Source organism: Cebus imitator, unplaced genomic scaffold (genome assembly GCF_001604975.1).
Source record: "Cebus imitator isolate Cc_AM_T3 unplaced genomic scaffold, Cebus_imitator-1.0 Scaffold497, whole genome shotgun sequence".
Classification (NCBI taxonomy): Eukaryota; Metazoa; Chordata; class Mammalia; order Primates; family Cebidae; genus Cebus; species Cebus imitator.
This window is the reverse complement of record NW_016107812.1, coordinates 1,008,174-1,023,964: the sequence shown is the minus strand read 5'-3', so window position 1 is coordinate 1,023,964 and position 15,791 is coordinate 1,008,174. Positions and strand designations below refer to the sequence as shown.

Genomic DNA, 15,791 nt, shown 5'->3' with positions numbered 1-15,791 from the left:
GGCAGAGAGAAGAGCTGGGGAAGGGAGGGTGGGGAGGAGGCTGGAGGCCTTGCTGGGTGATGGTGTGGCGGGGCCTGCCTGGCGCTCACCTATGGCGCTACGGCACACTTAAACCCATGCCTAAACCATCCATGGTTCCCGAAGTGCAGTCCCAGACCCATAGCCTCAGAGAACCTCAGACGTGAGGGGTGGGGAACCCTGGGGTGGACTCGGCTTCATGTGTTCACACATCCCTCCTGCCTCAGGTCCCAGGCCTCCACTGACTCACTCGCACTGGCCCCGGGGCTTTCAGACCCCCTGAAGTGGGACACCTTGTCCCAGTCCACCCCTGCTTTATAGACGGACGACTGAAGCACGCAGATGGTCAATCATTTGCCTGAGGTATCGAGTGGGTGGCAGCGCTGAGGCCGGGGTCCAGTGAGCCAGCTCTAGAACCTCCCTGTCCAGAGTGGAAGCCACCCGCCCCACGGGCTGCTACATTCTAGATTAAAGACTGAGCATCAAATACACAATCCAGTTCTGCGGTTTCACTGGCCACGTGGCAAAGGCTAGAGCCTCCTGTGGCTGGCGGCCACTGTCTAGAGAATCCGGCCGTTCCCTCCACTTCTGCACTCAGTAGGCCGCTGGCCTGGGGTCCCCTGGTCCCTGAGGTCTCCACCTTCCAGAGCACCCCATCCTTCCTGGGGCAGGGGAGGGCAGCTGAGTGAGCACACGAATGGCATAACCAAACAATCCAGGGGGTCTGCCCTGCGCTGCACGGAGGAGTCAGTGCGAGCGCGGGGGGGTTGTGGGCCAGCTCCGGCAGGGCCCTGGCAAGCCCCGGGGAGGTTCAGAGCCCTGGGTGGGGCATGTGGTCACGACGACGCGTGCTCCTGGAGACACACAGCCGGGTCGCAGGCCGGCAAATATGCATCTACCAGGAACCCCCTTCCCCTGCTGGCCTCCCTCCCAAGGGCTTCCCATCCAGCACATCAGCCCAGTTGCATCTCCTGGCAGAGGTTCCCAAAGCAAGCCCTCCTGAGCCCAGAACTCCAGAGATGCCGGCTGGTCCCTGGTTGGCCACCTGGAAATGGATCAAAGGAGAGAAGGCACCGGGGACGCCTCCTCCAGGACGGCTAGGGAAAGCAGGTGGGAGCCCAAAAATAAGCAGCCCCTGAGGGGTCTGCAGAGCCCCCGCCCTTCACTGGGGTCACACATCTGAGCGTCCTCTGAGACCAGATGAAGAAACAGTGTGTTCCTATTTACAGAAACTTCAGGTGGGGCGCAGTGGCTCACACTGGTCATCCCAGCACTTTGGGAGGCTGGGGCGGCTGGATCCCCTGAGGTCAGGAGTTTGAGACCAGCCTGGCCAACGTGGTGAAACCCAGACTCTACTAAAAATACAAAAAATTAGCCAGGTATGGTGGCATGGGCCAGGTACTCGGGAGGCCGAGGCATGAAAATCGCTTGAACCCGGAAGGCGGAGGTTGCAGTGGGCCAAGATCATGCCACTGAACTCCAGTCTAGGCGACAGAGTGAGACCCTGTCTCAAAAAAAAGGAAAGAACAAAAGAAAGAAAAGAAAAAAGAAAAGAAAAAAACACACTTCGAAACCAGAAACTCGGACCTTCCCAAGCAACTGTTCTTGGAGGGGGGGGATGCCCACAGGATGTCTCCTGCAGTCTGACCTCTGGGCCCAGCCTGGGGTGGGGCAGCCTCTGGGGGCGTCGGGAGCAGGTGAGGACTCCCAGGTTGCTCAGGAAGGGGCCTGAAATGCCAGCCCTGTGACCCTCGCCCACACTTCCCGGCCTTCCGTCCTTGGAGGGGAATTCGGGAGCAGGTGCATTGGGAACTGCTCCGGCTCCATTTGCCTTCATAAAGAGGGTTTTAAAAATCCAAAGGGAGGATGCTAGAGGGTGAAAGTGCGGCTTAACTGGTGAAAGCTTGGTTAACCAAACCCGGAATGGGAAGAGGGGGAGGGGTCCCTGTCCCCCGTTGCCCCCACGGGGGAGGCTTCGACGGGGAACCAGAGTGTGCAGGAGGAAGCTGAGCAAGGAGGAAGTCCCCCCACCCCAAGGAGCCACTTTCCCAACGGCCTCAGCCCAGCCAACAGCCCCTGGTGCCCCGACCACACCCTTCCTGTCCTGCACTGGAGGCCCCAGTGGGCTCTCTCAGAAGCAGGGTAATGAGGACCCCGCAGACAGAGGGCGGGAACTCGACCCACTAAGGGCAGCCCAGGGCAGGGTCCCACCACTGCCTCCTGCACCCTCCCCTCGGCCCTCCAGCAGAGCTCTCCCCGAAGGGCCCCAACCTGAAGCAAGGTCCCGTGACTGCGTGGGGCTCGGCGTCGCCACTCCTCGGGGAGGCCCTCCGGACCACCCAGTGCCCACTCCCTGTGACACCCCCACTCAGTGTTCTCTCCGCTGTGACTGTCGGGCCTGTGTCCAGGGTCTCCCCGGCTCCTAAGGGGGTCCCCGGTCTCAGCCACTGCGGCCTCACCCACCGCCCGGGCGCAGGAGGCCGGTGGCGAACCCGCGCTGCACGGATCGGTGACCTCAGTGCCCACGCGCGCGGGGCCCGGGCCTCAGGAAGCCCCACCGCGCGGCCCCTCGGGGTCCGGCCCCTCCGCGGGAAGGAGGAAGCCCGCCCCCCGCCGGGCCGCACCGCAGCCGCCCCCGTCCGCTTCCGGCCGCGCTCCGCGCCAGGCAGCAGCCCCGCCCCGCCGGGCGCGTCCCCGGGGTCCCAGCGGCAGGAGCCGCCCTCTCGTGGGAGCCGGGGGCGCCGCCCGGCCACGGACTCCCCGGCCCCACCGCGCCCCTTCGGTTCCGCAGGACCGGAGCCCCCTCGTCCTCCTCGGAGGCCGCCGGTGGCCGGGGACCCCCGCCCCACGCTGCCACGTGGAGAGCGCCGCCCGCAGGTGCCCGCGAACGGGCAGGAGGGGCCGCGCCGACCACCGCGGGCTGCAGGGGGTACCCGGGTGCCGGGCGGGGGGCGGGGCCGAAGGGCGGGGCCTGAAGGAGCGAAGGCGGCCGGCGGGGGCGGGGCCTATGCGAGGGGCGGGGCCGGGGCGGGGCTGGGGCGGGGCGCGCGGGCGCCCGCGGCGGAGCTCACTTCCTGTGGCGAGCGCAGCCGGGCGGAAGTGCGTCAGTTGTTATCTGTTCGGGGCGCCGCCGCCGCCGCCTCACGAGCCCGCTGCCCAGGAGCCCGGCCGCCCGCCGCCCGCCGCCCGCCGCCCGCCGCCCGCCCCGCTCGCCCGGCCCGATCGCCGCGCCGCGCGCATGGGGCGCGCCCCCGGGGGGGCGGCCTAGGGCCGCTGAGCGCCGGGCCCGCCTCCGCCGATGCTCCCAGCCGCCCGCGCCGGGGGTCCCAGGCCGCGCCGGGCCCGGGGCTGAGCCGCCCCCTGCGCCCGGCATGCCCGGCCCGGCCCGCCGCCCGCCGCCGCCCAGGGCCCGAGCCCGCGCGGTGCACACTCAGCCCGGCGGCGCCGCGTAGCCGAGGGAGCCCGGCCGCCGCGAGCCAGGCGCGGGGCGTCAAGGTCACCGGCCCGACGGGGCGCACGCTCCGCCATGGAGGCCAAGGTCCGCCCGAGCCGGCGCTCGCGCGCGCAGCGGGACCGTGGCCGGCGCCGGGAGGCCTCCCGCGACGCCCGCGCGCAGAGCCCGTCGTCGGGCGACGAGCCCGAGCCCAGCCCCGGCAAGGAGAACGCGGGCCTCCGCGGCGCGCCCCCCCGAGGCACCGCCCCCGCGCCCCGCGCCGCGCGCCCCCCGCGCCGCCGCCGCCGCGAGTCCAGCTCGCAGGAGGAGGAGGTCATCGACGGCTTCGCCATCGCCAGCTTCAGCACCCTGGAGGCCCTGGAGGTAGGTGGGCGGGCGCGGCGTCGCCGGAGTGACTCGCCGGGGGGTCCCGGGACTCCTGGACTTGCGACCGCCCACGGCTTCCTGGAGGGGCCGCCCGCGCGAGGGCACCCCCGAGGGAAGCCCGGGCCGCTCGGGCCCCGTGCGAGGGACGCTGGGCGCCCCCCGCGTGTCCAGACCGTCGCGTCCGGAAGGCCCAGCAGCGTCGGGTGGGTTTAGGGACGATTTGAGCTGCAGGGGCAAAAAAAAATCCACGCTTGGAAATCGGGGGCTGTCTGGAAGCACCGCCGGCCTCTTATCAGTTGTGTTTCTGTTGCCAAAATATCGCTCTGCTTGGTTCAGGACGTGCTAGGGAGCTGGGCACTGCTGGATCTTAGGGAGGTGGCGATAAAATGGATACTCTGAGGGCCAGCCTTTTCCCCGTCTGCTCGACGGCTCTGCTCGGAAGGGGGGAGGAGGGCTAATCCCGAGACCCCTCTTGGTGACCGCTGCCTGCTGCATGGTTAGTAGGTTGGCAAAAAATATTGCTTGTTTGGCTGACAGACAATATTTGCTGAGCAGATACCGCCCTCTTGCCTGAACCCAGCTGTTCAGAGAAGGAAATTAAATGCTGTCGGAGAGTTGGGGCAGGCACTGTCTCCCCAGGACTGATGTGGGCAGGAGTGCCAGCCAGGCACCCTCCATGGGGCAGAGACCCCCAGCGAGGTGTGCCCCTGCAGCACGTGCTTTGGGGGGACCCTCATCTGCTGGACCTTGATTCCCAAGGATCACTCCATTTCCAGCCCCTCTCACTTTTCCTGAGGCTTGGGAGCCCATGGCCTGGGATCGCCCAGTCTGAGAAACTGAGCTTTGGGGAGAGGGGAGATGCCTACAGCAGGTCCTTGAAGCAAGTCCAAGCTCTGGGCACTGCTGGCAGAGCCTCGGGTTAGGGCCGGCGGCCTCGGAATAGGCGCACCGCTGTGGATCTGGAGTGCATGGACGGAGCTGGGGCCGCCATGGGCCCAGGACATGGGGGTGGTGGCCAGGCTTGCCACACAGCCTGGCCATCCTCTGTTGTGCACATGGGATGGCTCCAGGGCTGGCACACGCCTTTGCTCTGTTGGGACAGGATGGCCCCATAGGATAATGACATGGACTGCATGTTTCCTGAGCAATTACCGCAAGCCGGGTGCAAGCCAGGCCCTTTGCCCGGCTCCTGCACGGCAGCTGTGAGACCTGTGAGGATGCCCGCCTTCCCGAGCTGTCCCCACCTCACCGGCCCTTCCTGGGTCCCTGACTGCAGCCTCCTCGCTGCTCCGAGCGGGTCGGCCCTAGTAGCCTGCCGTTCTCTGCTTTGTTGATGTTTGGTGCCTTAGTGTCCCAGCAAGAATGCCAGCTCCGACCCCCTCTGAAGTCGTGCCCCTCACCCCCACCCCGTCGATACGAGCCACCCTCCTTCCTGTCATCCCCACTCTTCGAAGCTGTTTCAGGATGTCTTTGCTCTCCATTTTCGTCTCTCTCACAAGAACTTGTAAACTGGAGGACAGCAGACACTGTCCTGTGTGTCTTCTACAGGGTCCGGTGCTGGGAAGAGCTCGTGTGTAGAAAGTGCTCCAGACACGTCTGTCAGGAATGAGTGAGTGAGTGAAGAGAGGAACTATGTTCAGGAAAGCCAGGTCTTGGGCCTGGGTCACAGCATGTGCTGATCCAAGCCTGTCTTGGACCCACGGGCTTTGCCTGCAGTGGCTCTGACTGGCTGTCCACCTCCGCCGGCAGGGTCATGGGCCCCCAACCTGCAGGCAGTGGTTCAGTGGGTTTTGAGAACTTTGGCTCAGACCAGCCGGCCCTCCAGTCACAGTGAGATGAGTTTGCTTCTATGTGGTGTTCACACAGCCACGGACCCCAGCGGGGGAGTTCATGTACCTTCCTTTGCCCTTTGGAGCTTGCTTGGGAAAGTACGGGGCTTCTGCACAAGTCGCAACCTCACAATCGTCCCAGGCGCGTTTCTTGGTTGGCCACGTTTTTTGCTCAAGTGTCGTGGTTTTTCCCCAAAGTTCAGGTAATTCATAATCATACCAGTCGTAGTGACTGAGTAGGTGAGCATTCATTCCACCTGGTAGTGTTCTGGTTTACTTCTCAAATGATCCCTCAGGAGGGCTGGATGCCCCCATTCCACAGATGGGGACGATGAGGCACAGTAAGGAGCACGGATCGACATGGCTGTCCGGCCTTGGAGTGAGCGGGTGCTGCCCTGCAAGGCCTCCCACACGGGACACCAAGGGAGATGTGGCCAGCAGGACCCACCCAGAGGCACAGCCTGCCCTCGACTCTGCCGCCTCTGCTCACAGTCCCTCCGCCCCCACCCGAGTCCTGGGGGCTCTTCCTATTCTGGGATGCTGGAGAACGGGACACTTAGGAGTCAGAGGAAGCCCCTGTAACCCCTGAGGCTGGCCCATGCCCTCGGGACACTGCAGCGGTGTAAACAGCCAAACAGGTGTAGACTTGCCAGGAGGTGTAGCTGCCTGCTGGAGTCCTGTTACCCGGTCCTGAGGGTGTCTGAGCAAGCCCCCCCCAAGACACCACGTGTGCCAGACCGACGCCCAGCCCCTGCCCCATCCCCTGGCGCAGGCTCCCCACTCACAGCCCCTTCTGCCCCAGGCAGGCCACCCTGCCCACCCATCCCAACAGGCCTTTTTCACCCTCTGTGCCCCGGCAGGCCCCCCTTACCCCATGCCCGGGGCAGGTCTCTGTACCTCTTCTGTGCACCAGGCAGGTCCCCGCCCCCTTTCTGTGTCCTGGGTGGGACACACAGGCTGTTCTGTGCCCAGGACAGGCCCCCTTCACCTGCACATCTGTACGTGTTCCTGTGGGGAAGAGGAGTCCCTGCTTGTCCTTTGTGTCTGTGCTGTGAACACAGCAGGCACTCCCTAAATGTTGGCGGGGGTGGCTGTTGGCTGAGGAGGCCCAGGGGTTGGTCTGGCTCAGGGTGTGTCTACAGCCCTGAAGACAGCGTCAATGATTAACCTCAGATGGAGACAGCAGCCCTGTGTCAGGGCTGAGGACCCTCGAAGGGGCGAACTTCTGGTCCAGGTGTGCTGGGGTGGGTGGGGCAGCGTGGCAGGTCCGAGCCAGCCCTCTTGACTTTATGATCTCTGGCCAGGGGCAGTGGTTTGTGGGGACAGGGGACCTGAGGAAGCCCCGCTGGCCTCTCCCCTGCTCTTGCTCTGACTGGGGACGCTGGGTGATTGGGAATGTGGCTCTTGCTCTCCCTCGTTTCCTGTGATGGCCTGTCCCCTGATTGTACTGATCAGAAGACATGGAAGGCCGTCTGCCCTTGGGGCAGTGCTGTGGCCAGACCTTCCTGTCTGTGCTGCGGTTCTCTGCCTGGGGTCCTCCCAAGAAGGCTGAGGTCTGAGAGGCCTGTCCAGGGCCCTGTCAGACCTCTCTTCCCAGGTAGCACGGGCCATCCTTATCTGACCTCAGGCCACAGAACAGGTTGTGCCGGTCCCTGTATATCCCAGGAGATAGGCCAGGCCTGCTCAGCCCAGTGGGCTGTACCACTCCTCCCACGCGCTGGCCCCATGACCCCTAGCAACGCTGGCCACGGTGCTCTAGCCTGGGCCCCAGGGAGGTGGCAGGGTACCCGAGAGCACATCGGCCACCAGCTCCAGGCGGACACCACTATTCTGATTTGGTGTCTGTAATTTTTGGTTAATTTGCATTTTTCTTTTTTTTTTTTATTTTTTTAATTTTTAATTTTTATTTATTTATTTATTTATTTTTTTTGAGACAAGAGTTTCGCTCTTGTTACCCAGGCTGGAGTGCAATGGCGCGATCTCGGCTCACCGCAACCTCCGCCTCCTGGGTTCAGGCAATTCTCCTGCCCCAGCCTCCTGAGTCGCTGGGATTACAGGCACGCACCACCATGCCCAGCTAATTTTTTGTATTTTTAGTAGAGACGGGGTTTCACCATGTTGACCAGGATGGTCTCGATCTCTTGACCTCGTGATCCACCCACCTCGGCCTCCCAAAGTGCTGGGATTACAGGCTTGAGCCACCGCGCCCGGCCAATTTTCATTTTTCAAACAGCAAATCACTTTCACCTGGTTCACACCTCAAGCTTCAGGTGTGTGCTGAAGCTCGAGCTGTGCCCGACCGGCACACGGGCCCCTCAGAAGGTCCACGTGTGTTCTGGGAATACAGGCGGAAGGAAAGCACCCAGCATCCCGGTTCAGTGGCCAGCGGCCTCCTCTGATGCCTGTGTTTCCACATTCTCTGCTCAGCATCAAGCACAAGACGTGCACGCAAACCCAGCTTCACCTGTCCTGCAGAGGGTCGTGCTGGAGGAACCCCAGGCTGCTGGTGGTGTGCGGACCCCGGCCTTCCAGGGCTGCCCAGGGGCGAGCGGTGACTCCTGCTGGAAATGGCCCAGTACCCTGGTGGGCCTTGGCCAAAGGGAGGGTACAGGGTTTTGGACATGGCCCTCAGTGGGGAATGGGAGGGTGTGGGGGGCTGCCCTGCACTGCATCCTGGAAGCTGAGCCAGGTGGTCTCTCTGTGAGCTGCTAGTGGGCCTGGTGGGCTTCACAGCATAGCCAGGGTTCCAGCAGCAAGGGCCCAGGCCTCGGATCTGGGCTACAAGTGTGACCTGGCCATGAGGGGTGAGCCCTGCCCACCAAGCACTGCACGTAGGGCCTGACAGTGTCACTTTGACCTCCGGGGGCCGCCGAGGCCACACTGTTGGTGGTGCCAGTGGGGGCTGAGTTTGTGCCGGGGACACTGTGTGTCTATGCCTGGCCCATCTCTCAGACAGATGGGGACAGGGACTGAGACTACAGACATTTGGGCTCAGTGAAAAGAGCCAGGGAGAGGGGAGGCTTCAGCCCAGAGAACTCCCTGTGGCTGCTTCCTGGTCTCCAGGTGGGGAAACTGAGATCCAGAGAGGGGAAGTGCTTTACCCACAATCATGGGGCCACGGTGTGGAGCTGAGCCAGAGGCCTCCCTGTGACAATGTGGGGCTGCCTGGAAGCTGCGGGAGTCCGATTCCTCCCAGAGGGTCCCACAGTGGTGGGTGGGGGTTCATCCCTCAGGGAAGGTGGACACAGAAGCCTTGAGAGCAGTCACTGGCCCCTCTCGGTCCACGTGGGTGCCCGCCCACCTGTCCAGGCCCTGTCTGGGGCCAGCAGCTCTTGGGGCTCTGCCCTGTGCTGTGGCTGGGGCGGGCCTGCATCTGGGCCGCTTTGGCACTGGGAAGGGCCCGGCATCCTCCGTCTGTGGGGCTGCCCCGAATGGCCTCTGCCCTGCCTTGCCTGGTGGTTTGCTGGCCTCAGGGTCCCGTCCTCCACCTGTGGGGCTGCCCCGCACGGCCCCTGCCCTGCGTGGTGGTCTGCTGGCCGTGGGTTGGGACTGTCACAGCAGGACTGGCATCCGCCCTCTCCCCACCCCGTCCCTCTCTCGGCTGCTTGGGGCTGTCGCTTCTGGGCTCAGGTTTCCAAGGCCTTACTGCCCTTGCTGTGGGCGCCGCCTGCCTGCACTTCGAGCTGTAGCCGTGGTGCTGGCTGGTCCTCTGCCTGGAGGGGTCTCCCCGGGGGTCCCCCAACTCACTGCGAAGTCCTGCGGCAGGGAGCCAGACCCACACCAGACCCCCGCAGCCCGTCCCCACCCTCTCATTCCTTCTGGGCTCTCGTGCCCAGCTGTCCTCACGGGAGGTTTGTCTGCAGATGACGCCTCATCTCCAACACGGGGATCCCCCTCCTGCCTTCCTGTGGCTGCTTCTGTAGAGAAAGAGAAATGCCTGGAACCGGCCTTGCTGTCTGTGGGTGGCAGGTGAAGGATCCTGATGGTTGTGAGGGTCTGTTCCTGCCACAGGGCCACAGGGCCGTGCTGCGTGTTTACCCTGCTGTTTTGTTCCTCCGGAACCCTCGTTTCGCTGTGTGTCCTGGCTGGGTGCTGTGTGTCTGAGAAAGCCGTCTCCGTCTTCCCATCTGATACCTCTAGCTGCGCTTTTTGTTTCCAGTGGACGCGGGGTTCCCATCGGGGCTGCTGGCGTCTGCACGTGGCTGTGGCGTGGCTGCTTCCCCGCTGCTGTGCGGTGGTCTCTTCCCGCGCCCTACTGCACTTGAGCACGCCCGGAGCGTGAGGACGGGTGGCGCTGCTTGTGGACATCTGTGTTCCTCCCTCCTTTCCTGTTTCCGCACACTCTGGTGGGCGCGGGGTTTCACACAGACGCCCTGTGCTGCGCGGGGTGCATTTCTGGTCCAGCGTCAGGGAGGGTAGCCCTCACCCAGCGTGTGCTGCCGCCCTGCGTTTTCTTCCCGGCCCGGCGGCGGCCCTGCTATTGCTGGCGGGCTGTCTTACTCCGGGAGCTGGCCTGGCTTGGCCGTGTTGGTGGAGTCTTCGTTTCAGGTTGCCTTGCCGATGGTTGGGGTTTTTGCTTCTCTATTTGTGGTAAAGTTTGGTCGTTCTGCTTCTGCTGGTTCTGCCGCATTTTGGTTGGGAACGTCTCCATCTTTTTCTGTAATATCAAAACGGCATGGGAATTACCCACTTTCAGCACCTGGACAGAACGCTCAGGTCCCAGCACTCCAGTCCATTTACTGGTGACCAGTTAGAGACCACAGGTCCACATGGTTTGGGGTGGGGACACGGAGCATGAGGGAGGGGCCATGGCTACGAGTGGAGGCTGGAGGAGAGTGGCCCGGGGTGGTCCGGCCAGGTCAGGAGGGCCTCTGAGGAAGAGGACCATGGAGCTGAGCCAAGGTCCTGGGGCAGACCCAGCCCGGCTGCCCTGAGTCCAAGGCAGCCGCAGGAGGAGCCCAGCCTACCTGAGTCCCCAGGAGCTCCAGGCCGCCCCCTCCCTCCAGGATCCCCCTCCATGCCCCTCTACCCAGATGGTGCCAGGACCTCCTCTGGTCTCAGCTCCTGTATTATTTCAGGAGCCCCCAGGCCGCCGCCTCTTGCCAAGGTGAGCTCAGTGGGTGGCCCCAGGCTAGAATCCAGGCTCTGGCCATCGGGACCCCTAGGGCACCTACCATCTGCTGAGGCAGCCGTGGCCTGGGGATCTCACCCTTTTCAGCAGCTCAGGATCAGGCCCTGACTCCCCCTGTGTGGTCCATGACAAAGTCATTTGTCCCTAAACAAAGGCTAGCATGTAGGCAGCCCCCAGGTCCCGGAAGGAGGGGCAGGGCTTGTGGTGTGCGATGTGTGTGTTTGTGCCACGCCTGTGCCTCCCCCAGAGACTCCTTGAGCCTGATGTCCTCCCCGGCCCCACCCCAGGAGCATGTGACATCTGAGGTGGTTGTGTGGCAGCGGCTGGGGAGGCCGTCACTGAGTCTGGCCTGTACCCCAGGGAGAGCTGGCCTGCAGGGCCTCGGGGAGGGTGCCTGCTGTTTCTTTGGGAACCTGGGGAGGTAGCCTGGGGGAGAGCCGGCTGCACAGATTTGTCAAGCCTCACAGTAAGGCCTGTGCAGGGGACATGGGGTCGGGGGCTGTGTTGGGATGTGATGGCAGTCGGAATGTTCCAGTGGGGAGGCCTACAGGATCCCAGCCACCCTCACACAGGCTCCACAGCAACCCTCACACAGGCGACACAGTGGCCACCTGCACAACCCCCACCCACAGGACCCCCGCCCCAGGACCCCCCACAGGACCCCTGCTCACAGGCCCCCAGCCACCTTCACGTAGATGCCACAGTGGCCACCTGCACGACCCCCCCACAGGGCCCCCCCACAGGCCCCCAGCCACCTTCACAGAGGTGCCACAGCACCTACCTGCCTGGCAAACACCTTTTGCTAATCTTGAGAGGTCCCCACTCCAATGCCTGTAGGCTGTCGAGGGCCGGAGCAGAGTGGCTCTGTGGCTGCCCACCCCTCCTGGCCCCTAGCCCTCCACTCTCATCCTTCCACAGCCCCTCCAGGGGAAGGGGGAGGATGGGCTGTCCCCACACACGTGTCTTGGGCTGCCCCACTGTGCGCATGTGGGGAGGTGGCTCGTGGAAGTCTGGGGTCTCCTGCTCTACATCCTGGAACACCCAGGTCCCCTGGGAGCTGTGAGAGGTGCTACTCCACAGGGCCCCCCATCCTGGTCAGCGAGGCCCCTCCCTGGTGGGCCTTGCAGAGCTGAGTGGGCTGTTGTGGAGGAGGGAAGTGGAGGCTGAAGAGCCATCAGGTGCTGGTGTACCCATGGGCTGAGACAGCTGGAGGCACTCGTGCAGCTGCCCTGAGTGGTGGCTGGAAACGGAGGCTTGGCTAAGGTGCTCACCCCACTGAGGGCTGGGCAGAGAGGCTGGTGACCCCAGCCGGGCTCCATGGCCACCTGCCCATGCTCCCCTCAGCCCAGAGGGCTTCCTCCGCCCCTGGTAGGCTGGGCTCCTGTCCGTGTACGTGACTGAGGGTACCTGCCACCTTTGCTGTCCCCTGGGGCAGCACTCTGTGAGGTCTCTAGGAACCTGGGTGTTCAGACTGGTTCCTGGGACTGGGGGGCCTCATGGGGCCTCAGCAGCCACACCTCTCCGGGGCTGGCTGGGCAGGGGTGCTGCCAGGCCCTGGGAGAAGCCGGGTGTGCCGCTGGCCAGTAGGGAAGGGCTCTGAGCTTCTACAAGTATCGAGCCCTGGCTCTGTGCCAGGCCCCGGGCCAGTCCCCGAGATGCACCCACAGGCCGTGTTGCCAGTGAGTGTTGTGACAGCAGTAAAGGGGCTGTCGTCGGAGACGAGGGGTCACGGAGGAGGCCAGGAGGGCTTCTGGGGAAGACTGCAGGCTCTGAGTGGGGCCGCACGGTGGTGTGGCGGTTCCCGAGAGCCCGTCAGGAAGGCCACGTGGAGCAGGTGTTACGGGTTTGGGGTGCCGGGTTGGGGTCTATCCGGAGACGGATGGCGGCTCTGGCTGGGGACTGCAGGGCTGCGGGGTGGGGCGCTGAGCAGGGCCTGAACTCCGTGAGATCAGGTGCTTTGGGGACTCAGGGCAAATATGCAGCACTTGGTTTCAGGAGCCTGTGAAGGACAGCAGGCGCCCTGAGGAGGGTGAGGAGCAGAACGACCGCCAAGCCCCAGCTCCGTCGGTGCGGCAGAGCTGTGCTGATCTGGCTTCTGTAGAAAGCTGGTCTATGGGGCAAGGGCAGATAGGGCTGACATCAGGGAGGAGGCTGGGTGGGCTGCTGGGCCCGCTGCAGTCTCCGTGCCCGTCTGCCCAGCCCATGTGTGCACCATGGGATGCGCCTGGGACTCCCTGGCCGGACTCCATGGTGTCTGGCTCAGGAGCGGCAGGCACTGCCCTCTGGACTCTGCAGGACGCCATCAAGGGTCTGGGGCTGGGAGCTGCTCGCCGTGGCCCTGCCCCACCGAGGCCAGAGGGGCGCCTGCATGGTCTGTGACGGCCACATTCCCTCTGGGAGAACTTGGTCCTGGCTCGGAAGCCGTAGGAAGCAGAGCAGCCGAGTGTGTCCCGGGCTCACTCATGGCCCCCCAGCAGCCAATGTGGGGTGACAAAGCCCAATCCCGGTGATTGGTGCGCCGGGCATCCTCCCCGATGTTGTGAGTTCACAGGGGCTAGAGTGGGGCAAGGAAATGAGGCCCGAGCCTGCCTTCCGCTTGGGGCCCAAGGCCTTGGATGGGAGCGAGAGAGGCTGCCATGGGCAGAGAGACTCTGGCTCATCTCTGTGCGGGGGCCAGTGAGAGGAGGGGCGAGGACAGGGGCCTTTGGAGAGGGTGGCTCAGCAGTGCACTCTATGTCCCAGCAGCACTGGCTGCACAGCAGGGCCCGGAGGGGCTCAGTGTGCAGAACCCTGCTGTTCCCGCCTGTCCCCCCTCTCCTGTCCCCCTGCCTCGCCCCCTCCATTCACGCCCGTCCTGGCAGCGCTTCTTCCTGAGCAGCACTGCTGTTCTCTGTGGCACCATCACCAGTGGCCTGGGTCTCCGACTTGTCTTCAGGGCCAGGCCACAGCCTCCGCAGCTCCCCGGGTGGGGTGTGCGGCGGGAACGGCCAGGCTGGGCTTCACACTGCCCTGCCTCCCACCCCACCCGGGGGCCCTGACCCTGCCTCCCTGCCTCTAGAGCGCGGCCACGAGCTGTCTCCGGGTGCTCGGGAATCTCAGGTGGCACTGAGAGGCGGTGGCAGCCATCGTGCTGGTCGGGGTCCTGCAGGGGCAGCCCGGCCCCTGGTCACTGCAGGACCACATCCCGAAAGCCTGTGGGACCACGTCCTGCCTGGAGGCCATGGGAGCAACCAGGCAGGGTCCTGAGGCCTCTGGAACAAGTGAGGTGTCAGCAAGGCTTTCCAGGGCCGTCACTCAGGTGCATGATGTGGGGTCCCCATGAGAAAAGACTGGCCAAGGTGACATTGGACGTGGGATGCCCTGGACTAATGGGGAGATGTGGGGGCTGTCGCTCACCAGGTGGGTGTGAGCCAAGGGGCACATGGGTTGTGGTGGGAGAAGCCCCTTCCCACCTTCTCAGCTTGAGGGGCAAATAGGCACAGTCCCCACACGGGGCCATCGGTGGGGCTGCCTGTAGGGCCTCATGCACCGGCTTCTGTTCAGCTTTTAACCCAATGCAGAGGGGATGGCGGGGTACAGGCAACTGTGGGCCACAGATGTGGGAGGCAGCTGTCCCAGCTGGGTGCTGGACGCTCAGGTGCTCTGCAGGGACAGCTGTGGTTTCACACCCAGACTGGACACGGTTGAGAGGCAGAGGCTCTGGGGTTTGGGCCTGAGCTCTTGGAATGACAGAGACAGTCCTAAGGAAGGGGGCGCCAGCAAGCTTCTGGGAGCCCAGCAGCTGCAGCACCCACAGCCTCCTCCCCCGACGGAGAGCGGCCTCCATCCCATCCCAGAAGATCCTGGGGTGGGGCCCCACAGCCTCCTCCCCCGACGGAGAGCGGCCTCCGTCCCATCCCAGAAGATCCTGGGGGAGGCCCCCACAGCCTCCTCCCCCGACGGAGAGCAGCATTTGTCCTATCCCAGAAAACCCCCCCGGGGTGGACCCCAGGCCTGGCTTTGCCCAGGGGATGTGGTCATCAATCAGGGTGGGAAGGAAGCAGAGGGGCTTGCCAGGGGTGAGGTCTTGGGTGAGCGGTTCTCCAGAGCCTCCTGCCTGGGGACAAGGAGAGGAGAGACCCCAGGTGTGGTCCCAGGAGCTGGAGGCGGCCCCTGGCTGCAGGGGCTGGGGCAGCGGAGCTCTGTGTGCTGAGGTGGAATCACTTTCTCTCTCCGAGGCTGGTTTTCTGTAGTGGAGTTAGAAATGTTAGTGGTGCTGCATAGTCATGATACTGAGAGCCAAAAGCAGGCACATAAAAATGATTCAGGAAAATCTGTCTAACCAGCCGTGTCACGACAGCCTGCTCCCAGCCCTGGTGGTCCTCCCGGGAGGGGAGCAGGGAGGTCTGGGGGCCTGGCCACTCCTGGGGGTGCTGGCGCCGCTTCAGGGTACAGGCACCTTCAGGGAGGGCCCCTGAGTGTACAGGCTTGGTGCCACGTGTGCTGACCCAGGCGTGCACCGAAGACCCGTCGGGGGGTTCAAGGCCTCCACTGCCTCAGCCCAGTGGGCTTCCTGCAGTTGGGGCGTTGGCCTGAGGAGGCCCTGGCTGGCACCCAAGGGCTAAGCTGGGTGGTGGGTGGTGCTGGGGACACAGCTCTTGCAGCCTTTCGAGACCTCTCCGTTTCTGTGTGTCATTTGACACTGGGGTGGTCTCTGCGACCAACTTGTGGGGTCCTGTGTGTGTGGATCAGATAGGCAGGGCCCAGGCAGGGTGCGGTGGCTCACACCTGTAATCCCAGCACTTGGGAGGTCGAGGTGGGTGGATTCTCTGAGGTCAGGAGTTCGAGACCAGCCTGGCCAACATGGTGAAACCATGTCTCTACTAAAAATACAAAAAATTAGCTGGGTGTGGTGGTGTGTGCCTGTAATCACAGTTACTCGGGAGACTGAGGCAGGAGAATTGCTTGAACCTGGGAGGCGGAGGTTGCGGGGAGCCAAGATCATGCCACTCCA

At 64.0% G+C, this 15,791-nt stretch overlaps 1 protein-coding gene across 14 annotated transcripts in view; it reads left to right on the top strand.

Moving 5' to 3' along the window:
- The first annotated feature begins 3,213 nt into the window (after nucleotides 1-3,213).
- Nucleotides 3,214-15,791, top strand: part of FBRSL1 (fibrosin like 1) — an 89,252-nt gene continuing 76,674 nt past the window's right edge. For 5 of the 14 annotated variants that reach the window (XM_037733173.1, XM_037733170.1, XM_037733172.1 and 2 more), the window contains exon 1: nucleotides 3,236-3,835. In XM_037733173.1, coding sequence (XP_037589101.1) covers nucleotides 3,545-3,835 — 291 coding nt within the window. In that variant the 5' untranslated portion in view covers nucleotides 3,236-3,544. Of the gene's footprint in view, nucleotides 3,836-15,791 lie in introns of all 14 variants that reach the window. The other 9 variants (XM_037733168.1, XM_037733175.1, XM_037733171.1 and 6 more) reach the window with 4 other exon arrangements.